The sequence below is a fragment of the Lactuca sativa genome, chromosome 4, assembly GCF_002870075.4.
Source record: "Lactuca sativa cultivar Salinas chromosome 4, Lsat_Salinas_v11, whole genome shotgun sequence".
NCBI lineage: Eukaryota > Viridiplantae > Streptophyta > Magnoliopsida > Asterales > Asteraceae > Lactuca > Lactuca sativa.
This window is the reverse complement of record NC_056626.2, coordinates 57,941,922-57,966,862: the sequence shown is the minus strand read 5'-3', so window position 1 is coordinate 57,966,862 and position 24,941 is coordinate 57,941,922. Positions and strand designations below refer to the sequence as shown.

Below are 24,941 nucleotides of genomic sequence, written 5' to 3'. Positions count from 1 at the left end.
CCAATTCAGATTGCATAGCAACAACCCAATCTGAGTGTTCCATAGCATTCTTTACAGTTTTTGGCTCTATTTTCGAAATAAAAACATTAAACATACAAAGTTCTTGGTTTTCATTCAATACCTCATTTTTCGCACGAATTTGAGCCCTAGTTAACACACCTTCTTGTGGATTACCAATTACTTGTTCTTTTGGATGATTTCTTGTCCATTTCTCAAGTGGTGGAAAATTTGAATCAAATTCTAAAGGTGCATCTTCATACATATCTTCATTTTCAGATCCTGCAACAGAAAAGTTATCATTAACTTCATGAAATTCTTCATTTGTATCAAGATTAATTGTCTCTGTTTCATCATGCTCCCCCTCAACATGATCTGTATCTTGATACTCCCCTTCAAAATGATATTCTTGTTGATTTGGCGAATGCTCCCTCTTAATTTGATATTCTTGTTCATTTTGTGAATGCTCCCTCTCAATTTGATGTCCTTGTTGATTTTGCGAATGCTCCCCCTCAATTTGATGTCCTTGTTCCCTATGAACATCTGGTGTGCTTTCACAAGTTATCGTTGATTCATCAGTATGTTTTGAGGATTCTGATGTTTGATTATCAGGAGCATTATTTTCCGCATCAATGGCCCTGTCAGGAATTCAAAAAATTAAGTCATAATCAAAATCATTGATTTCAGAATTATCAGTTGGAGTATTTGAATCTACAAGTATTGGTTTATTATCAAATTTACTATCAATTTGTTTAAGATAGTAATCATCAAATGTTAAATTGAAAGTTTCTTCAATTTTTCTTGTTCGTTTATTTAGCACTCTGTATGCAACTGAATTTTGTGAATATCCTAAGAAGATGCCTTCATTAGCTTTAGCTTGAAACTTGGACAAATTATCTTTTAGATTCATGATAAAACACCTGCAACCAAAAACATGAAAGAATTTTACATTAGGTTTCCAATTATTGATTATTTCATATGGAGTAACATTAAATCTTCGATGAATGTATGATCGATTCTGAGTAAAACATGTTGTGGACACAGCTTCTGCCCAAAGATATTGAGGTAGATTCGCATATGTCAACATGGTTCTGGCAGCTTCGCATAGAGATCGATTTCTTCTTTCAACTACACCATTCTGTTGTGGTGTATATGGTGATGAAAAATTATGCGAAATGCCTTTGCTTTTGAGAAAACTGTCAAGAGTTTGATTTTTAAACTCAGAACCATTATCACTTTTAATTTTTCGTACATTCTTCTTCAGACTAACTTCAATCTTTTTGATAAAATCAATCATCATCTGAGCAACTTTAGATTTCAACCTGAGAAAAAACACCCACGTAAATCTAGACAAATCATCTACAACAACTAAAATATACCGCTTTTTGTTTATTGTTGCAACAGTTGATGGTCCACATAGATCAATATGAAGAAGTTCCAATGGATCTACTATTTTTGAATCTATCACAATCGGATGACCCTTTCGATGTTGTTTTCCTTGTTCGCAAGCTGCACACAAAGAATCATTGTCAAATTTTAGTACTGGTAACCCTCGAACTAAATATTTAGTTACAAGTTTATTTATATTTCGAAAGTTCAAGTGTGACAATCTTCTATGCCAAAGCCAACTAAGATCATTGGATGCTTTTGATAGTAAACACACAGCTGGTTTTCCCACAATCGGTTTGATGTCCAGTGTAAACATATCACCATATCTTTTGGATTTGAGGAGTATTTCATTCGTCTTGACATTTGAAATGATACTTCCTTCTTCATTGAATACAACTTGATTTGCAGTACCCACAACAAGTTGTGATACACTTATCAAATTATGTTGAAGTCCTTCAACATAGGCCACTCTGTTTACTGTGAATTTTCCATTTGTGACTTTCTCATATCCTTTCACTTGACACTTGTGATTATTTCCAAATTTGACAACTCCAGCATTTTCCAAGGTTCTGTAATCTCGCAAATTTTCTTTTCTTCCAGTCATGTGACGAGAGCAACCACTATCAATGTACCATTTCATATCATATTTCTCGTCACATATCACCTGCATTTATTGAAAAAATTTAGGAACCCAAGACTTTTTGGGTCCATCATTAGTAGAATGAAACAAATTTTTGGAATTTAAAAACCATGTTTTCACTTTGTTTGTAACAGAATCAATTATATCAACATCATCAGTTCTAGATTTTGAAATATAATCATTCAATAATTTTGGATTTCCATTAATTGTAATCTTATCCTTCACAACATTCGCATTTTTGATAACTGGTTTCCATTTTTGAATTGGAACTTGCGAATTATAAGATGATTCACTTTCAATTGAAGAATTATTTGTGAACTTATCAAATGCACTTTTGATTTGTTCTTCTGAAAATTTTCCACTTTGATATTTCTTTCCTTTCCCTTCAAACCAATGATTGATCGTACTAACATCAGATTTTCCTTTTGTATATGAAACTTTGGTTGGTTTTGATATTGAAGGATTTGGAAATTTTGGTTGTTTTGGTGAAAATTTCATTTTGACTTGAGTTAAGTTCTTCAAACTTGATGAAGTATTCGTGAATTTGCCAACATTTTGAAACTTTTGATTATTTGCAAATTTTTGCGAATTCTCAAATTTTCGATTGTTGTCATATTTGCGAACATATGGAACCTTGTCAACAGAGTTTATTTGTTTATGAAAACTTGAATATGTTTTTGTGTTTTTATTTTGAAATTTTGATGATGTTTTTGAAATTTGTTCTTTTTCATCTCTTAATTTTTCATTAGACACAACTTGCCAGAATATTGCTTTTCATGCTTTTCTTTTTGAAACATTATTTTTTGTTAAAAAATTTCCAACCATCAATTTGAATTCATGAGAATTTAGTTTCACTTCAACCTTTGGGTTTTCAACTTTTTCAAAAAATTTGTTTGATTTTTCACCTTTAACCACCCATTTTTGTGATGATTTTCGTTTTTGAAACACATAAGGATTTTTGGTTAAATTGTTTTCTTCTGTGTTTTGATTTGCGAAAAAACCTTCAGTCGTGGACTTTTGATTATCTTTTTCAATCATTTTATTGAAATCAGGATGAACTTTCTCAGCATTTCCTGTAGTGACAAAAACTTGATTTGGAAAAATGGTTTTATTAGTACATACAAAATTTGGATATACCACAGTGTTGGTTTCCAAATAATGTGCGCCTTTATCATTTAAAATTTTGTCAAATTTTGTTGTATTTTCAAACACTTGATCAACTACAACCCTTTGAGGTGTTTCAGTTGAAACTTTCTTTTCTTCTTTATTTACATATGTGTCATCAGATTTCCAGCTTTCAACTTCCACATTATCAAACTTACAATGTTGCGAAGTTGAAGGTTTATCAATTTCATCCTCTATTATTGAATCAACTATTATTTCTTTACCTTTGATCTTAGATGTGATATTAATGATTGACAATTGAGAACAATCAACCTCTTCTTCCTCTTCTATTTCACTGATTTCACTTACATTATCAGAATTTTCATCAATATCAGCATAATTCAACTGTGAGGAAAGAGTTGAATTTTCAGTTTTCTTTATGATTTTCACTTGTTCACTCTTTGTCAAACTTTCATTGACAATGTTAACCAACTCATCAGCATTCAGAAATTCATCAATTTTGACAATACCATAAGTATATCTATCATCAGGTATTTTGTCAAATTGAGCAATTGTGCTTTCGCAAACATAAGAAACAACATCAACTTTTTCACGTTCATACTCAAGAAAAGGTAAAAGTTTCCTATGTTGTTCTTTGCTAATATCAGAAGAATGATGTAAAGCTGTTAATTTTGCATACAAACGTTTTGCAGAATTAAAATATATGTTTCTCTGTGCTAGTAATAACCTAACATCGTTAGTAAGATTATTCCTATCACAATCTATATTTTTGACTTGCATTTCCAATTTTTCAACTCTGCTCTTCTTTATTTCTAAATCTCTTCGTGTCTCACTAAGTTGCACATTTAATTTCTTAGCTTCATTACTAGCAGACACAATAACAGAATCAAAATAAGCCACAGTATCATCAAATGAAACAATTTCAGCATCATAAGCAGATAAAGGAATATTAAAAGATTCAAGAATTGCACGTACCTTGGTTGTCATGGGTGACTTGTCAGTGGATTTAGACACAAAACATCTCCCTAAAATGTTTTCTTCGCAATCCTCAAAACTTAAGAACATTGCTCCATGTGTGGGATGCCTCATTTCCTCAGCATCAGATCCTGAAGACCAGATCTGATAAGTTCCACTTTCTTCTTCAGCATCTTCTCCCTTAGCAACTAATGACACTCCTTTGGTCTTTGCACGTAATTCTTCAATCTTCTCGGAGTAGTATGCTTCATCTTTGACTTTTTCTTTCTTCTCATCTTTCTTTCGCAACATGCAGTCAGCTGCGAAATGATTCGCACCATTGCAATAATGACAATAAATTCCTGAATCACCTTTCAACTTTTTCTCTTCTTTCGCATTTTTCTGTTTTTCATCAATTTTCTCCATTTTCTTCCTTTCTTCCCCTCCAGTCTTTGTGACAACATTTTTCGCATCATTCATCTTTCCTTTTGGATTAAAAGGCTTTTTGAAAAAAAATTTAACTCTGTTGTTTGAATAGAATGCTACTGCTTCATCATCGGAGTTCATCAAAAATCCTTCTTCATCTGAACCATCTTTTTCATCAGTTTCAGATACCTTTGAAACAAGATCCAAAGGACCACCAATAGCTAGTTTTGATTCTTCATACATTTCTGAGACCTCACATTCATGTGTTTTTAGTTGATTGTAGAGATCATTCAATTTAGTTGTATCAAAACTTTGTTGATTCTTAATCATCATGCTCACACTTCGCCATTCCTTGCGAAGACCCATAATGAAAGTTAAATTGAATTCCATGAGAGATCTAGTGATACCATACCTATTGCAGCGAAACATAAGCTCATTCAGACGATCATAGTAACTTTCGAGAGTTTCTATATCCTTTTGTCTGAATTCCTTCAGTTTAACCAGACATTGCTTCACAGAATTGATCTTCGTCTTTTCGCTACCTTGATACTTCTCTTTTAAAGTATTCCAGATGTCTTTGGCTGTTTTACAACTACGAATGTAATTGTAAACCACAGGAGGTAGAGCACCTCTTAGTTCCCTCATGCACCTCTTTTCATTATTCTTCAGTCGTTTTCGTTGTTCTTCAACATCAGGAGATGCAGTGGATGATCCAATTTGTTGAACATTAGCAGGAGCTTGTACTATTCCATCGATACAATTCCAAAGTTCTTCATCAATTCCATTTAAGTAATCTTCCATTCTATCAGCCCACTGATCATAGTATTCTGGAATCAACATCGGATTTTTGGTTGAGAAACCAAGCAAGTGAGAGAAAGAAGTCATTGTATTCATGTTGAAATTCGCCATTGTTGAACACATAAAATATCTGAAAACTTGAAAACTTGATGAATTTCAGAATTCGATCAAATGAATTGATCAAAAATGACTAATCGATTACTCGACTTAACAATTCAAATACAGAATCGATTCAAATCTGAAGATCAAAAGTGATTTTCAAAACCAAAATTGTGCGGAAAATTTTGAGTAAATTTTGCAACTCAAAAAACAAATGATTCTTATACGAAAATCAGATCTAAGCAGTTTGAATCCTGCTCTGATACCAATTGATGAGAATTGTTATCAAGAAGTAAGAAAAGAAACAATAGATTTGAATGATGAAAGATGATGAACACACGGAGTAAATATTAATCAGATCTCATTTTTATTAAGACTGATTACAAAGTAAGCTGAAGAGAGATATTGTGTTTCGATATCATATCTCTACTTCAAGCCTAAGTCCCTATTTATAGGGAGCATACAAAAAATATACTAAGTCTATACTTTGACACTTCGCATACTACACTTCGCATACAAAATTGACTTAGTAAAATAATATACAAATGCGAATCATTACAATACACACTATTCAACTTTTACAACATACATCTACAAGTGTGTGTCATGTGCCCAAGGTAAGCATCATAGAAAACCACACCTGCCAAAACAGGTCAAATCAATTAGTTAGGTGCTTCAATTGCTACATATGGATCTGTTCGGACCAATAAACGTTCTCAGCATTAACAAAAACTCCTATTGTCTAGTCGTGATTGATGATTTTTCACGTTTTACATGGGTTTTCTTTCTATCCAATAAAGCTGGAGTTGCCGATCTGATTAAAAAATTCATTGTGTTAATTGAGAACCAAACTAACAACAGGGTGAAGGCGCTTCGTACTGACAACAGAACAAAGTTTAAGAATTCTGTTCTCGATCACTTTTGCGCAGAAAAGGGTATTATGCGTCAATACAGCTCCGCTCACACACCCCAACAAAATGGTGTTGCTGAGAGGAGAAACAGAACTTTGAAAGACGCCGCAAGGACGATGTTGGGTGACTCCAAACTGCCTGTCTTCTTTTGGGCTGAGGCGATAAGCACTGCTTGCTACGTTCAGAATCGCATGTTGATCAACAAATCTCAAATGAAGACTCCGTACGAGATTCTATATGGTCACAAGCCTTCAGTCAGTCATTTCCGTGTATTTGGATGCCCTTGCACCCTTCTTCACTTAGAGTCCAACCCAAAGTTCAACGCCAAAGCCAATGACTGTTACTTCATAGGGTATGCTGCTCGCACCACCTATAGGGTCTATAATAAGAAGACAAAGCAAGTTATAGAATCTTATGACGTGCGTTGGTTGGAAGAAAATGAGACAGATGCTCGAGTAGGTCCGGATTGGTTGTTTGATTACACATCTCTGTTCAAAACTATAAATGTGTCTTCAGGTAGCTCATCTGGATCTATCTCCAATTCAAAGAATGTTTCTGAAGACGAAGACGAAGAAGTTGTATACATACCTCCAATGGTATCCTCTTCACAACCTAAGGGGGAGACTCCTGCTTCGTCTGAGGGGGAGTCCTTCGCTTCACCTGAGGGGGAGTCATCTGTACATCCTGATAGTCCTAAATCTCCAGTTCAGAATACTACTCCTGATGCTGAATCAACACCACTCACTCCTATAGAAAGAGAGTTCATGTCTAAAGACTCTTCCACTACTACTTCAACATTTATGGAGCTACACTTTCCTGAAGATTTTTCAAATGAGTTTGTGGCAGAGTCATCTAGCGTGACTCAATCAGCAACTGAGGGAGGTGTAAATATTCACAATCTTCCTGTCTCTCTAAATGACATCAACCAGGAAATACCCTCAAGGATTCAACGTGATTATCCGATCGACAACATCATTGGTCAGCTAGGCGATGCCGTTAAAACTAGAAGTCAGAATGGAGATGTCAATACGTGTCTTTACTCTTGCTTTATCTCTCAAATAGAGCCCAAGAATGTTGAAATGGATCTGAGTGAGCCTAGCTGGGTAGATGCAATGCATGAAGAGTTACGTCAGTTTGAAAAACTTGGGGTCTGAAAGTTGGTTGAGTTGCTAAAGGGCAAATAGTCTCTTGACACACGATGGGTCTATCGAAACAAGCAGGATGATTCAGGGGTTATAGTGCGGAACAAAGCTAGATTGGTGGTTCGCGGGTTTCGACAGGTCGAGGGTCTTGATTACACTGAAGTTTATGCTCCAATAACTCGCTTGGAGGCTATTCGTATCTTCCTAGCATATGCTTCCTACATGAAGTTTACCGTTTACCAAATGGATGTCAAGACCGCCTTCTTGTATGGCAAGGTGAAGGAAGAAATTTACGTTGATCAACCTCTTGGGTTCGTTGACTCAAAGTTTCCTAATCATGTCTACAAGTTGGACAAAGCATTGTATGGGCTACATCAAGCTCCTCGAGCATGGTATGCAACTCTGACAAAGCATTTGCTCGAGCATGGTTACACTCGTGGCACTATCGATCAGACATTGTTTATCAAGCATGTCGGTAATGATCAGATACTTGTGCAAATCTATGTTGACGACATTATCTTTGGGTCGACCAGTCTGCAGCTCTGCAAAGAATTCGAAGGTGTTATGAAAAAGATGTTCAAAATGAGTTCGTTGGGGGAAATGACCATGTTTTTGGAGCTTCATGTCAAACAAAATTCAACCGGGGTCCTGTTACATCAAGCCAAGTATGTGGAAGATATTCTTGAGAAGTTCGGGTTTCACGACGCCAAATCTGCATCGACGCCAATGGCTAAAAGACCTCTCCTAACTCCAGATCCTGATGGCGAACCCGTAGATCAGATGCTCTACAGATCGATGATCGGATCACTGATGTATCTTACTGCAATCTATCCTGACATCATGTTTGCAGTTTGTCAATGCTCACGTTATCAGGCTAATCCTAAATTTTCACATCTTATTGTTGTCAAAAGAATTTTTCGGTATATCAAAGGTAGCCCAAAATTGGGTCTTTGGTATCCGAAGAATTCTGAATTTAACTTATATACTTTTGCTGACTGTAATTATGGAGGCTGTGAGCTTGACAGGAAATCTACTTCGGGAGGGTGTCAATACCTTGGTGACAGATTAGTGTCATGGCAGTGCAAGAAACAACACACTGTTTCAACCTCAACAGCAGAGGCAGAATATGTTGTTGCATCTGCTAGCTGTTCTCAAGTTATCTGGATCCAACATCAGCTGTTGTACTACGGTTTGAATTATTTAGAAACCCCCATTTACTGTGATAATGAGGCCGCAATCCAAATTTCCAAAAATCCAGTCCAACACTCTAAAACCAAGCACATCGATATTAAAATTCATTTTATCAGAGACTGTTATGAACGTTCGCTAATACGGCTCGAATAGGTTCCCAATTTAAGTAATCTGGTGGATTTGTTCACTAAGCCCTTTAACAAAGCTCGCTTCGATGTGCTTGTGGGATTTCTGAAAATGATTCGTTTTGAGGATTAAGTTTTTTTTATTTTTTTCTTTTCTTAATTCTTCTAAAATTTTTAAATTTGTTTTGGTTTCTGTAGGTAGGTTAATTTAAATTTGCGCATTTCATTTTATTTTTATTCTCACTCATGCACAAATTTAGGGGGAGAAAAATCCAAAAATTCAAAAACAATAAAAAATCCGGAAAATTAAAAATATTGCTGAAAGTCTTGTTTGCAGGTGTTGTATTAGGAAATAAAAATTAGCAAGTGATAAAGGGCAATCTGAATCTGCGTAACGTACCCAAGTTGAATCGTCTACGCTCTGTGCTCGATGTGCTGGTAGGCACGAAAGATTTTAAATGGACTTGACTAGGGAGAGTTGAACTTAATGAATTTAAGTACTTGACAAACATTAACCTAGTTAGATCCAGTTAGCCTGACAATACGACGCCCAAATAGGTTGAGCAGGGAGAGATACAGGGGAATCTACTGGTCACACTAAAAAACCCGTATCTAGAACTGTGGGTTCACTTTTCCTCGATGTGCGGATTCTATCCTTAATTCCGGTTGGATGGGGTGACTGGGTAATTCCGATAAATTAGGTCTGTAGAAGGTTATTTTCTTTCTTTATGTCTGTTAGTCATATGTTGTCACCTCTGTGTGATCGAGAGACCCGACCTAGACTGTAACATATGCAACTCTATCTCTCTGCATCTTCTATCTATGCAATTCTTTCTATCTGTTAGCCATATATTGTCTCCTCTGCGTGACTCAAATCCGACCTGGTACATAGTATATGCACCATTCTCTTCTCAATCCCTCTAAAAACTTCAGTTAGTCATATGTTTCATCCTTTGAGTGATTGGAAGAGATCCGATCTGGATGTACATCATATGCATTCTAAATCTATCTTCTCTCTTAATAATTGTCTGCTTACCCGGTGTAAGGAGTACTCTGGAAGTCCTTGATGGCTAGGGCATATCAGGAAGCGGGAAACACGTTATAGTGCAATTAAAATTGGACACATACAGATTGTCTGTAGATCTCGCTGCTCAATTTAGGTGGACAACAATATCCCTGGTTGTCGTCAAATAAATGGTCCTTAAGAAATTTACTTAAGAATAAGGGCTAAAAATGTCATATTATTGGTAATCTGTCCAAAATTATGTCACAAATGTTTCGTGTTTAAGTGGACAACAATACTGACGATCGATCAGACGAAGATGTGAAAATAAGGGCACCGACAAGTAGAATTAGGATGTCCAAAAAGTTTGATCCCAGCGTCACAAATTCATTCTCAATAATTAAATTTTTAAGTTGTATATTTTAGTTGGAGATAATTTAATTTTAATTTTAATTTTAATTTTAATTTTAATTTTATTTTTAATTCTTATTTTGTTAACTGCTAAAAACAAAACTATTATTATTTTTAATTTTGCAAAGTTAATTTTATTTTATTTTATTTTTAATTTTAGTTTTAATATTAATCCTCAAAAGATTTGTTTTAAATTTTTTTGAAAAATATTGGACTGTGTTGGAGACTGCCTTATACTGTGTGGTTATTAGGTAAATGAAAAGGGGGTATATAAGGAGGTTTAAAGCCGGAATCTCCATCATTTTCTTGATTCCGGCCGCAAACTCTCTCATCCTCTCTCTCCTCCGAAAAAAATTTCGTCGATTTTTGCGAAATTAATCTGATAGTCTTGAAGGTACTGCATTTTCGACCAGGAATATGCATCTCGTTGTGTGATTCACCGTGTTTTTGAGGCTGAAATCGACAAAAAAGGTTTTTGGAGTTTACGGTCGAAGCTTATAGCCGTAAGGTGTTTGCGGCCGTAAACTCCCCAAAATGTCATTAGCATACGGTTAAGGGTTTACGGTCGTAAACCCTCGTTGACCGTAAACCCTTGTTGACCGCAAACTCTGACTTTAACCTAATTTTAATTAAAAATTATTAATTCATTTTGGGGTCAAAAATTAAATCATTTAAAATTTAATTGCTCGTTTTTCTCTTTTGTCTCACTTGGTATGGTTTAGTGCAGATAAAATGGTGGCCTTGAAATTTGCAGATATGCACAACCTGATGATGATTCTTGCTGACCCTCCGGTGGCACATCAGGATTTCAAGTCGATGATTCACAGACTTCGAGAATGATGCTTGGCCTCTGCCATCACGATGAACACTGCGGTGTACCAGAAAATGATTCGTGAGTTTTGGCAGACTGCCAAGATGACAAGGGACGACAATGGAGTTGTCAATGTAGATGCGATCGTTTAGGGATGCAAGATTGTCATTGATGAGACCTTTGTGAGAGAGACTCTGCTGATTAACGACCTTCCAACCTTTCCCACGGAAATTGGTATTAGTGATGCTCAAAAGATTCTAAGGAGGATGGGATACGAGGGTGATACTCCACCAACAATAAAGAAACTTCTGCCGCCTTATTGGAGATTTCTAGCCCACGTGTTCGTGAGATGTATCTCCGGCAGAAGGTCCGGTGCTGATGAGATTTCCCTGAGAAACACTGGCGCTATTGTTTCTCTCGTGGCAGGAATCGACTTCAACTTCTCTAGATTTATTCTAGATGAGTTTGTGGTCAACATTAATGCCACTACTCGGGATACTTTCTTAATGTACCCTCGATTTATTCAGCTCTTCATCAACAAGAAATTTCCTAATTTGGTGAAGGATGGAGAAACATTGGATATGAAGTCTTTGGGTCCTCATACTATTGGGCTCATTAAGCAAAATCGAAAGGGAAAGGTGGTACTTCAAGGGTTGCATCCTCTGGTCAAGTTTGGACAATTTGCCAAACCGAACGAAGCAACCGAGTCTCATGGATCGTCAGACAAAATTTTTACAGAGCATATTTCATCGAAAAGGGTTATTTCAGAAGGAGATGTGGCCACAATATCGGATGAAGAGGGAGAAGAGGCTGATGATCATGATGTATCAGTTGCAGAGGAACATAATCTACAAAATGTTCAAATCGAAGGAGATTTCAATGAGGGGTCATCTAAGAACACTTCCCAGCCTAACCAATTTGAAGACCTTGATCTCACCGGATTTGATCAAGATGACATTCCTCAGACTTTTGGAAGAAATGATGACTTCCTAACAAGCGTAAATCTCAACTCTTTGCTAGATAATGTCAGTGATGCTACTATCCCAGTAACGGAGACAAGGGAGAAGGAAGACGTTTTTTATTCAACCCCCATTTCTCAAGAGTAAGTGGTTGGTTCTTCAACTCCTATGGTGACAGTGTCAAGGATTCCTCTTCTTGAAAGTGCTTTGCCCATATTTGAACCACTTCAAGATGATCAACAAGAAGACCAGACAGTGCAGCCTCCATCAAAAAGGAGAAGAAGGGATCCTAGGGTCGGGTTTTTGGACTCTGGCCTTTCTCAAGGCATGCCTACTACTCCAATTACTACTCCAGCTATCGTAACCACAAAACCATTCAGTGAAGGCCCTAGTACCGTTTTTAAAACCGGTGGTCCCTCTATACCACCAGGGTTCTCTCCTCCAGGGGCAAATCATGAAGAAGCCTCCATTCGTTTGGCTCAGTTTTTGGCTCAAGAGCAAACCGGTGCAACTGCTTCTAAGTCAAAAGGGATCATTTTTAATGAGGGTTAGTCTAGAGATGAAGATTCTGTGATCAATGAACTTCAGACAAGAGTAAATGTGCTTGATCAGAAGAACATTAAGCTTAACATCCAAGTTGAAGATCTTCTAAGTGAAAATATAAATTAAAAGATTCAAGTCTCTGATCTCAAAGAAGATGGGGCGACAAAGACCAAACAGATTTCTGAGCTCCAAGCTCATTTTAATCTCTTGACCTCCAGCCACTTTGATCTAAATAAGAAGCTTGAAGAAGATTTGGGTGTTAAGTACAAGACTACTACTGATGAATATAGAATTAATCTTCACTCTCAGGCTCATCCCATTGTTGTGCCAACTGTTGATACCTCACGGGTCATGAATCGCTTCGAAGAAGAGCCCATCCATGCTCCGCATATTTCAGAGATCATTCGGGATAAACAAGAGAAGGCTGCCAAGAAGGGAAAAATCTTATTCAAGAGGAGTTCTGATAAGAATGCACCGTGAAGTCAGTCCAAAATCACTATTGCAGATCTCGAAACCTTAAGGTTTAGAGACACGTATGGTGATAGGTCAGGTATCATCTCTTGGGGTTTTCATGATCCACTGAAAATGAGGATTGTTTGCTGAAAGAGTAGAAATACAGAGCTCCACAAGGACTGTCATGATTTTAACTCATGGACCAGAGTGGATCTTTCGGAGTTATCTCAATCTCCGTTCTCAAAACCGATTGATAACCAACAAGCAACAAGCTTCAAGAACTTTCTAGAAGACCAAGTAAAGAAAGGGTTTCCAGCTATGAAGACTGCTGAGTCTGTGATAATGGATCACCCTGATGTTATTAATCCCAAGACTGGCAACCGCTTCAGGTGGTGATGTGGCCTACTACAAATCAGGTCAAACAAATTCCAGTGCTTCCAGATTACTGGGATGGATCTCTAAGCTCTATGCTTTACTGGGTGTTTGATGAAACCACAACATCTGCTGTCATCAAACTAAAGGAGGGGTGCATTCGTTTATATGACATAACGGATTTGTACCAGTTTGGAAAATAGGACATTCACCATTTGAGTCATTTCCAGATTCAGGTTGCTGAGGAGATTTTTTGAGACTGCTGCAAAAGAATATACCACGATGGTTGCTGAAATTATCAACAAGCAGATGTGGAACGGAGCGATGGGGTTGGATGATGTAATGATCATAGACAAGGATTGATTTAAAGCTAGCACCAAACCAAGGGGGAAATTGAAGGGTCCAATTAGTGGTTTGGTCTAGGCTTTCCATGTAATAGGTTCTTTTGGTCATTTGATAGCTTATAGTGTTTTGCTTAGAGTTTACAGTCGTTGTAATGAGTTTATGGCCGTAAGCCTGTTTAAGGCCGTAAACCCAAGGCCGAACCATGGTAGTATATATAGAGGTATGCTAGGTCTTTTGTGGTTGTTGATGCCTCGGTATTCTCAGCTCTTGTAAACTGCAAGTTGTACCAGACGTGATTCTAATAGAAAAGCGTGTGCAAGCTTGTTTGATTCTCTATTCTACTCGTTCTTATTTGATTATTTGATTGTTATTGCTGTTTGATCACTAGTAAGATCCTTTCTGGACCTTACTGCTATTGATTTGATAACCTGGAGTGATTTCTCTTCCAGGTTCCGAGTCGAGTTCGCACCGGTGATCGAGGTGCAGCAGCTGGCGCGAGAGTTTCTGGATCTCCATCAGACTACTGAGACGGTGACTGAGATCACCACTATGTTTAGGGAGAAGGCAGTTTTGGTTACACAGTGTGTGGTGGATGAGGAGATGAGGAAGGCCCGGTACCACGAGATGTTGAGGAAAGATATCTGGTAGTTTGTGAGCCGATCCAGGTGCAATACGCTGGAAGACATATTAGCGAGGGTTAGAGAGAGGGAGATTGATTTGGAGATGGAGAGGAAGAGGAAGCCAGATTCTACTGTCAGTGTTGCGGTCAGGAAAGAGGCACAAGGTATCTGATTCTAGACATAGAGGTCAGTAGTGTCGTAGCTGTTGTGGCAAGTGCGGAAAATCGCGTGAGGGGATGTGCAAAAGGGTGGGTTCTAGTTGCTTCAAGTGCGGCCGAACTGGTCATATCAGTAGAGATTGTACTGCTACCACCCCCGTCACTCCGATATCTGATTTGATTTGCTTTCAGTGCAATCAGAGGGGCCACAAGAAGGCTCATTATTCGAGTTTGGTTGCGGCAGGATTGGTGTTAGCACCCGCTCCTGTGACTTTGAGGATTACTGACGGCCTTCAGGGTTAGGAAGGTGCGCCAGCGGCGAAGAACAAGGTATTCCAGCTGATGGAAGAGGAGGCGTGTGCAGCTTTCGACGTTGTGACGGGAACGTTATATCTGCTATGGTATTATTCGATTCAGGGGCTACCCGATCTTTCGTATCACTCGCTCTTAGCAAGCAATTTGTTGGAGCTTTAAGGAGCTATTTTTTTCTCTTGATGTAGAGATTGCGGATGATAAGACCGTTCAGGTTGCAAGGGTTCATTAGGGGTGTACTCTTCAGTTGTTCGATGAGTAGTATTATGTGGATTTAGTCCTTATTCCCTTGCAAGAGAATAAGGTCATCGTGGACATGGACTGGTTGAGCCCCAATGGGGCGCTTATCGACTGCGAGCATCAGCTAGTTCGGGCTCGGACCCCAAGTAGGGGAGGGTTGGTGATTCAGGGTGAGAGGCTGCAGTGCGGGCCGACTTTGTGTTCAGCAGCAAGGGCAAGGCGCTACCTTCAGCAGGGTTGCGCAGGATATGTCGCCTATGTTATAGATACACGAGATAAGGGTAAGGCAACTGTGCATGATGTATTGATCGTACGAGACTATCCGGATGTGTTTCCGGAGGATTTTACGGGGGTACCTTCAGAGAGGCAAGTGGAGTTTAGGATTGACCTAGTCCCTGGTGCGGCTCCGATAGCCAAGGCACCATATCGGTTGGCTCTTCCTGATATGCAGGAGTTGTCTACACAGCTGTAGGAGCTGTTAGACAAGGCATTTATCAGGCCGAACAGTTCGCCATGGGGAACCCCGATTCTGTTTGTGAAGAAGAAGGACGGGTCACATTGGTTTTGTATAGATTCTCGAGAGTTGAATAAGGTAACTGTGATAAACCATTATCCCCTCTAGAGGATTGACAATCTATTTGACTAGCTACAGGATGCATCTTGGTTCTCCAAGATTGATCTGCGATCGGGTTACCATCAGATGCGAGTCAGGGATAACGATGTGTAGAAAACAGTCTTTCGGACTCGCTATGGTAATTACGAGTTCATGGTGATTCCGTTTGGGCTCAATAATACTCCTACCACATTCATGGATCTCATGAACCGCGTGTGCAGACCGATGCTGGACTAGTCTGTGATAGTCTTTATTGATGATATCTTGGTCTAACCCAAGATGCAGGAGCAGCACGAGGAGCACCCGAGGGAGGTGTTGAAGACATTGAGGAGGGAGAGACGTTTCGCAAAGTTCTTCAAGTGTGAGTTCTGGTTGCGTGATGTGCAATTTCTGGGGTACCTTGTAAACCAGAAGGGTATTTTGGTCGATCAAGCCGAGATAGAGGCCGTGATGTAGTGGGAGGTTCCGAGGTCTCCATTTGAGATTCGGAGTTTCCTTGGTTTGGTGGGTTATTATCGGAGATTTATCCAAGATTTATCCAACATTGTTTTTCCACTGACCCGACTGACCAAGGAGTCGGTGACATTTCGTTGGGGGCCTGAGCAGCAAGGCAACTTTCGAGACTCTTAGACACGATTATGTGAGGCGCCGATTCTGACCTTGCTGGAGGGTGTTTATGATTTTGTAGTCTTCTGTGATGCTTCGATCTCGGGTATGGGTGCAGTTCTGATGCATCGAGGTTGCATGATTGCGTACGCTTCGAGGCGGTCGAATCCTCATGAGGCGAACTACCCGATGCACGATTTTGAGTTGGGGGCCATTGTTTTCGCCCTCAAGATTTAACGGGACTACCTCTATGGGGTTCATTATACCATATACACAGACTATAAGAGCCTAAGGTATTTGATGGACCAGCCGAATTTGAATATGAGGGAGCGTCGTTGGTTGAATGTGGTGAAGGATTATGATTGTGAGATCCTCTACCACCCGGGGAAGGCCAACGTGGTGGCCGATGCCCTCAGCCGCAAGACGGTTGCGGCTCCGGTCAGGGATTTATGTTTAAGGATGACAGTGATTAATCCATTGTTGGAACGGATTCGGCAGGCTCAGGTTGAGGGTATGAAGGTGGAGCGCCGGAAATGTGAGCGGATTGTAGGTCAAGTGGCTTCCTTCGATTATGATAGTCGGGGATTCTTGACCCTGCATTAAAGGGTCTTGATTCCTTATTGGGGTGGTGTGCGCAATGCTCTGATGGAGGAGGCACACAAGGAGAGGTTCTCCATTCATCCCACGACGATGAAGATGTATCAGGATCTTCGCCTTCATTATTGGTGGCCCTGCATGGGTGGGATATAACATGGTTTGTTGAGCAGTGCTTGACTTGCAGGAAAGTCAAGGCCAAACATCAGCTACCGCATGACAAAATGCATCCGTTAGAGATTCCCGTGTGGAAATGTGAAGACATCACTATGGATTTCATCACAAAGCTTCCTAGGACTGCACGTGGAGTAGATTCTATCTGGGTCATCGTGGATCGGCTGACCAAGAGTGTGCGTTTCATCCCGATTCAGGAGAGTATATCAGCTGAGAAGCTAGCCGAGATTTACATCCGTGAGGTTGTAGCACGTCATGGGGTGCCATTTTCGGTTGTGTCAGACCAAGATGTTCGCTTTACTTCTAGATTTTGGAAGCGGTTTGATGATGAGATGGGCACTTGTCTTCACTTCAGTACAACTTTTCATCCTCAGACTGATAGACAGAATAAGCGGACGATCCAGACTTTGGAGGATATGCTACGTGCATGTGTATTGGATTTCAGTGGGAGTTGGGATACGTATCTTTCGTTAACGGAATTTTCGTATAACAACAGTTATCATACTAGCATAGATCGACCTTCCTTCTAGATGCTCGATGGGAGGAAATGTAGGAGCCCGATTTGTTGGGGCAAGACCGGTCAACGAGTCATGGGGAGTACTGAAGTGGTACTCAAGACTATTGAGATGATTCAGCAAGTCTGGAGCAAGCTCCAGACAACTCAAAGTTGGCAGAAAAGCTATGCCGACAAGCGCCGATCAGAATTGGAATTTCAGGTGGGGGGGTATGGTTCTCTTGAAGGTGTCACCTTGGAAAGGTATCATCCGGTTCATGAAGCGGGGCAAGCTGGGTCCCAGGTACATCGGTCCGTTCATGGTTTTGGCTGGGGTGGGCTAGGTTGCTTATTGTTTGGATCTTCCAGCAGAGTTGAATCAGATTCACAACACCTGTCATGTCTCTCAGTTGCGAAAATGTTTAGTGGATGATTCCTTAGTTGTACCCTTGGAGGATATTCATGTGGATGACTGCTTGAATTATATAAAGAGACCGGTGGCAATTTTAGATCAAAATAGAAAACCTTGAGGAACAAGGTTGTAGAGCTAGTGATGGTGCAGTAGCTGCACCGCAAAGGGGTCAGAGTGGACTTGGGAGCCCGAGGAGGAGATGAGGGAGCACTATCCGAAGTTGTTGGGGGCGGTGGACTTCAGGGACAAAGTCTGATTCAAGTGGGGGGGGGGGGGGGGGGGGGGAATTGTAATGCTCGAAAATTTTCAAATGTATTATTTATTTTTCGAGTTAGTTATTTGTATTGATTTGGGCTTGGATCCATTGGATCCTTATTAATTGGGCTTAAGGGTGCCGTATGCGGGGCGTACCACCCTATGTACGTGCAAAGTACTAATAGGAGATGGTCGCGCATGCTATGCACATACACGCAACATAATAAAGAGTACGTGCATCGTGTGCTTGCAGTCCCCAAAACCCAAAATTTTAGGGTTGAGCCCTATATAAAGAACATTATGTCTTAAAGACCAACCTCCCTCTCACTCTTAAGCAGCTCCCACGAAACCCTAATTCATATATTGTGTGTTCTTGTGTTTGGAAGGCCTCATGATAGCATTCTTGGTGTTTTAATTCATTCTCTAAAAAAAGTGAAGGTTAAAGCAAGGTGTTGGTTAAAAGGAGAAGTTGTGGATTTGGGATTGTTGCTTCATTTCAATCATTTTCAAGGTATAAAGTCTTAAACTTTCCATATTAATTCTTAGATCTTCTGAGTTGAGTTTTGACCTTTTTTGGCCCAAAGAATAAAGCTTTATTGTTTAAGTCAGTTCCAAAGCTTAGGGTTGCCAGCCTTGGTGTTATGAGAGTCCCTAAGTCAGAAAGTTGTCATCTTGGAAGTCTTGTTGCACCCATGCATGAGTTTTGTCCATTTTAAGGAAGTAGGTTGTTATATTTTTTAGTTTGGGCCCATATGGCGGCATGCAAGGAACCAAGTAAACAACTTTATGGGTTAAGATCCTTCAGTGGACTCAGATCCGTGTTTAGAGCTTCAGATCTTAAGGGATTAAGCTCTTTTTGGGATTATGGATTAACATGAGAGTACGATGAGCGTACAAGCCATGCATTTTGCACGCTAAGCAAAAAACTGAGTACACCCAACGTACTTAGTGGATTTGGGCTGGCGACTTTTGGGCCTCAGTTTGGGCTGTTTTCTTAGAATTTTGCATTGGGCCTCAGTGGGCCATCTGGATTCGACTCTTGGGTTAGGAAAACACATTTGGACCTTGGGTTAAGGTAAATATGAAGGATTGGACCCAATTGGAAATTGGGTTGTATTTTGGGCCTTGTGAGATTAATTATCTATTTTAGGCCATTGATTATGATCTCGAGCCTCATTTTGGGCAAGGATATGTTGGGGGTAAAAGGGTATTTTACCCTAGCGAGTACTTGTGGTTATGTGGTTTAGATCTCGAACTTAATTAGCTTTTATTTGTCAATTGATAGCTCGGGGAATCATAGGACCAACAGTCGGGGATCATTTGTATCATTCAACTTTGCGAGGTGAGTTTCCTTATTGGGTTTAGTGGGTCGAAGGCACCAACTCCGACCCATGTTTACATTATGTTGTTACTATGCTATTTTTCTCTGTGACTCTTGCATGTGCTATGTTTATATGTTTTTTCGGGTCAAGACCCGATGTCGGGCAGGGCCCAATGGATATCTGTATGTTATGTATCTCTATGATTATTGCATGTGTATGTGTTTATTTGACATATATTATTGTATGTTGGACGGGGCCCGTTTTACCGACCTCAGCTCGATGTCGGGTGGGGCCCGATGTCGGGCGGGGTCCGAAGCCGAACAGGGCCCACTATTTGTTATTATATGATCGGTATGTGGTATTTTGGGGGAACTCACTAAGCTTCATGCTTACAGTTTTTAGTTTATGTTTCAGGTACTTCTGGTTCCAAAGGGAAGAGCTCGGGATGACTGCATCGCACACACCATTAGGATTTTGTTATGATGTTTTACTCTGATTTATAACAATTTATACACTGGGTTATTTCAAACGTGTGGATGATATGGAAAATTACTATTTTATCTAATATTAAATCAAAAATATTTGGGTCCATATTTTTAGATGTTTCATTAGGAAAGAACTTCGGTTTAATGTTGTCTTCTGATAATGAGGCTCTTTACCAATGAGAATCGATGAAGATCCTTAACGATGAGGATCCATAGGGACAACGATCCTTAAAGATGAGGATCCTAGATCATACATGGGAAATCCCTCTTTAGGATAACCTGTTTAGGTTATAGATTTTGACAAAATTATCGCATAACACCATAGTTAAATATAACACATTAATGTTATATATTGGGGAGGGTCCCAACTTGTGATATAATTTATGATAAAGATCCTTACTTATGATAACATGACAATGTTATGATTCAAGTGTATTCTCTGGGGCAAATTCCCAATGTGCGATAACATGAAGATGTTATAGACCTTATGTAGTTTCTGGGGCAAGATCCTAATTTTTGATAACATGAAAATGTTATAAACCTTAAGTAATCACTAGGGTAGGATCCCAATTTCTGGATAACATGAGAATGTTTAAACCTTAAGGATCTCAACTTATCTTCAAGGATAAGAGGTTTGCCAAGCCATTGTATCATGAAATGATCCACTTATCTGTATCCCACAGTTAGATATCATGCGTTCAAGCGAGGTCTATAAACCTTATTTCGTGTGAAAGAGGTAATTAGCTCTTTAAACCATAGAGGGGATTAGGTACCATTAAGCGTAGGAGAGATGATCAATCTCTAGCTTATGTATATGACAGTTTAAAGACTACACCGTTGATATAACGAAGTTTCTCAAGTGTTCAGATGCCGAAATCCTCGTGTGTCAAGATCCTTATGTTTCAGGATCTTTCATCCTCGAGGATCCCTATATTTTAGGATCCGGAGGATCCTTATATTTCAGGATCTTCATCCTCGAAGATCCCTATATTTTAGGACCCGGAGGATCTTTATATTTCAGGATCTTCAACCCCGAGGATCATTGCTTAGCTATACTTTGTTTTGCATAACAAACGTTAGCTATGGGTGGGCGTTAGTCTAGCTAACACCCATCCGATGCTTAAGTTAGTAATGTAATCAAGGAGAAAGTAAGTAATGATGAAAAGTTTAAGGTAAGGAACATGTGTACCTTGGTTTTGTTGAGGATTAATCGACCCTACTTACATGTAGTATGCTTTGTGATGTATAGCATTCTAGGATCCTGGCAGAACGTCTCCTGCGAGTGTTGCTAGCCAATATGCTCCTTTACCTGCTTCAACATCTATGAGATATGGTCCTTCCCATTTAGGAGCCAATTTACCGACAATGGGATCCTTGGTGTTTTGGAATGTTTTCCTTAATACCAAGTCTCCTATTTGAAATCTTTTGCTTATGAATTGGGATCCATTTTCGCATATGATTTCAGTCGGGATCCCAAATCTGGTTAAGATATTACGTTTAATAAATGAGACTACCTCTTTGTCTCCTACCTAAACGACGGCTTCAGCTTCGATCTACTTTGAGAAGTTATCAATCATCATTAGCATGAAGACTTTTCCTCCTGGGGCTATCAGTAATTTTCCCACTATATCCATTCCTCATTTCATGAATGGCCATGGAGAGATAATAAGATGTAGAGGTTATGTCGGTTAATACAGGATGTTGATATGTCTTTGACAAGCATCACACTTTTGAGCATGTAGAAAAGAATCTCTCTTCATGGTTGTCCAGTAGTATCCTGTTCCTAGTATCTTGGAGCATAAGGATCTTCCCCCAGCGTGATTTCCACAGTCTCCTTCATGTATTTCTTTCAAGACTTCTGCAGTTCTGAATTCTCTTTCCCTTTTTTCTTTTGGTGGGATCGTGCCATTTTGGAGAGACTCCATAATGGGTTGGGTCCATGATCATGGACTTCCTTGAGGATCCTGTTTGTCGAGGTCCCTTTGAGGAGGGATCTGAGTGTCAGGATCTTGAATAGCTGCTATGCTTGTTGGTTGTTAAGGATCATTAGATTTGTCGGAGAGGGCTTCTATGGCTGGGGTTATTATATGGGTTATAGGAATCTTTGTCTCTGGTGGGATCCTAAGGGAGGATCCTAAGTTGGCTAATGCATCTACTTCTGTGTTTTCTTCTCTGGGAACCTGAGTTAGGCTAAATTTTTCAAAAACAGAAGCTATTTTTTTGAGGATTTCCACAGATATCATGCTAATCTTTCACCTTTCAGTGCATAAGATCTTTTGAAGTGACTGGTTAGTAAAAAAGAATCAACAAATACCTGAAGATCCCTGATATGAAGATCCTTAGCAAATTGTAGTCCCATGATGAGGGCTTCGTATTACACTTCGTTGTTGGTAGTGTTGAATTTGGAACTGACTGCCTGGGGTGGGATGTCCCCTGCGGAGACTTTAGTATGATCCCTAACCCTATTCCTTTTTGATTTAAAGCTCCATCTATGAATAGTGTCCATTTTCGTAGGTGTTCATCTTCTAGGAGTTGCTTGGCTGACATGTCTACTGTGTTTTGTAAATCATCACTAAAGTCAGCCACAAAGTCTGCTAATGTTTGTGACTTTATGTCGGATCTTGGTTCATATCTGATGTCAAACGTGCTTAACTTCGCCGGCCATTTTGCCATCCTTCCTGACATTTTTGGTTTTCTCATGACATTCTTAATAGGATAATTAGTATTTACATGTATAGTATGTTTTTTGAAATAATGTCTTAATTTAGTAGAAGCAGTTACTAAGGCGAGAATTAATTTTTCGAGGTGACAGTACTTGGTTTCATGATCTAGGAGACTTTTACTTACATAGTAGATTGAATGTCGGTCTCCGTTAAGATCCTTGGCCAAGACAACACTTACTGCGTTTTAGGATACTAAGAGGTAGAGGAGAAGTGGTTCCCCATCTATAGGCTTTACCAGTAATGGTACAAAACTTAAGTATTTTTTGAGTTCCTCAAAAGCTATTTCGTGATCTTCATGATGGGTTTTGATCACTACATCAATCATAAGTTGTACATGCAACCCTAATGCTTTGGATCTAAGTTTTTCTCAAGTTATACATGCAAATAATCATCCAATGCATAAACCCTACTACTAGCATACACAATTTCGAAATTCATTTGTAAAATAGGGTTTCGAACATTACCTCACTTTTTATGTAGCAATAACAAGAACTCCTTGACCTTTTGAAAGCTTAGTGCCCCAAATGTTGCACCTCTTATGGAGTCACAAACACCACTAGAAATAAGGAAGAACAAGAGAGAGAGAGAGAGAGAGAGAGGGAGAGAGAGAGAGGAGAAGGGATCAAAATCGGCTAGGATTCCTTATGGGATCATTAGGTACGATTTTGTGTGTCATGGGGTTCCTTTTATAGTTAAGCCTTCTATGGTTTACAACTCAGAAACCCTAATTCCCGTGCTTAGGCCCTAAGAAACATATGGACCCAATTTGGCAAGCCTTGGATGAAATCTTTATGGACTCTCATAGATATTTCGTCCACCCTATACCAATGGGGTCCATGAGCCCAAACTACAATTATTACTGATTTACATAATCAGTCCCCGTTTATTTAATTAATCTATTTTGATCACTAAATTAATTCCAATCTAATTCTTGATCAATACTAATTAAATAATATGATTTCTCATATTATATATTATTCTTATAATATATTAATAAATCACAATTAACCTCTTTCTCTATTATTCACCCTAGCAAATTGCTATGGTGAAGGCAATCCAAAAGGACCATGCTACTATCGGGTCAAGTACATACCAATTATAATTATAGGCTTAGACACCTAATCCAGTAGTCCCCCACTTGGATAAGTCTAATAACTATAACGCAAGTACAACTTCAAAATCCGATTAGCAATCGTAGCTCTTAAAAGCCGTTGTCGAACTTTGATCTTATCAGCAACGCGTCCTTTAGATAAGGGATCAAATATTCCTCCATTCTACAAGATATCGTGTGGAAATGAGACATGGATTATAATCATTCTCTCTGTTCATGTGTTGTTTCCCGATTTCCGATTTATGACGACTGACATGAGACTACAATTAAACACATTAACTCAGTCCAGGCTTGTCCAAGCGCTTTAGGTGTCATCACTAAATCATTGAGGGGCCCACAAATATCACTTTTATCCCACTTTGGGTAAAAGGAACGGATAAACTTTGACTCATATTCTTGTACTATTTACTCATCAAATCACACATAACAATACGTTTTATAACATCAAGTTACTGATGTGTTTACATATTATCAATGTGCAACCAACTCGTAAACAACAACTCATATGTCTCCATTTTAAGAATATAAGATATTATCGTCTCACAATCACTCGTGATAAAATCCATGAAGTGATCATGTGAGCGTGGGCTTAATCCAATACTCAAATCCTATTTCAGAAGTACTCATGAACACTACAACAAACTTGTGTTATATCTAAACGCTTAGACAATCTACAGTCGGATTCATGACAGCCTTACCTCATTACTTACTTCCAAAGTATGATTGACTGTGGATGTTTGAATAATCTTATTATTCAGGAAGTAAAACATGCGAAGTGAAACACAAAAATAATCTAATCCAATATGGTCTCAACACTTTTGAATATAAATAAAAACACTTATTATTTAACCACCATATTGATTACACATTCTTCATCGTATAATGTTTCGACTAATCAACTTAATACTTGAATTGAAACAATAGTTATGCCATGCTGCAAGCATGCACACATTGTTTACCTATGGTCCTTACTTTGTGAAATAGATCAATTGAACAAATTTCCAATGATGCTTATTTCACAATTCCAAATCCTTATCATAAGTGTAAGAATTCCAAATTCTTCCACTATTAGAAGGTTTTAGATTCTAAGCTATCATGAAATGATCATTTTGTAATGTGTAAGCACCAA

The 24,941-nt window shown here is 39.0% G+C and overlaps 1 protein-coding gene across 1 annotated transcript; it reads left to right on the top strand.

Moving 5' to 3' along the window:
• The first annotated feature begins 6,116 nt into the window (after positions 1-6,116).
• On the top strand, positions 6,117-9,004 carry LOC111878595 (uncharacterized). The gene is made up of 3 exons (XM_052770875.1): positions 6,117-6,579; positions 6,856-7,334; positions 8,996-9,004. The coding sequence occupies exons 1-3, from the start codon at positions 6,117-6,119 to the stop codon at positions 9,002-9,004; spliced, it is 951 nt and encodes a 316-aa protein (XP_052626835.1).
• Positions 9,005-24,941: the final 15,937 nt, after the last annotated feature.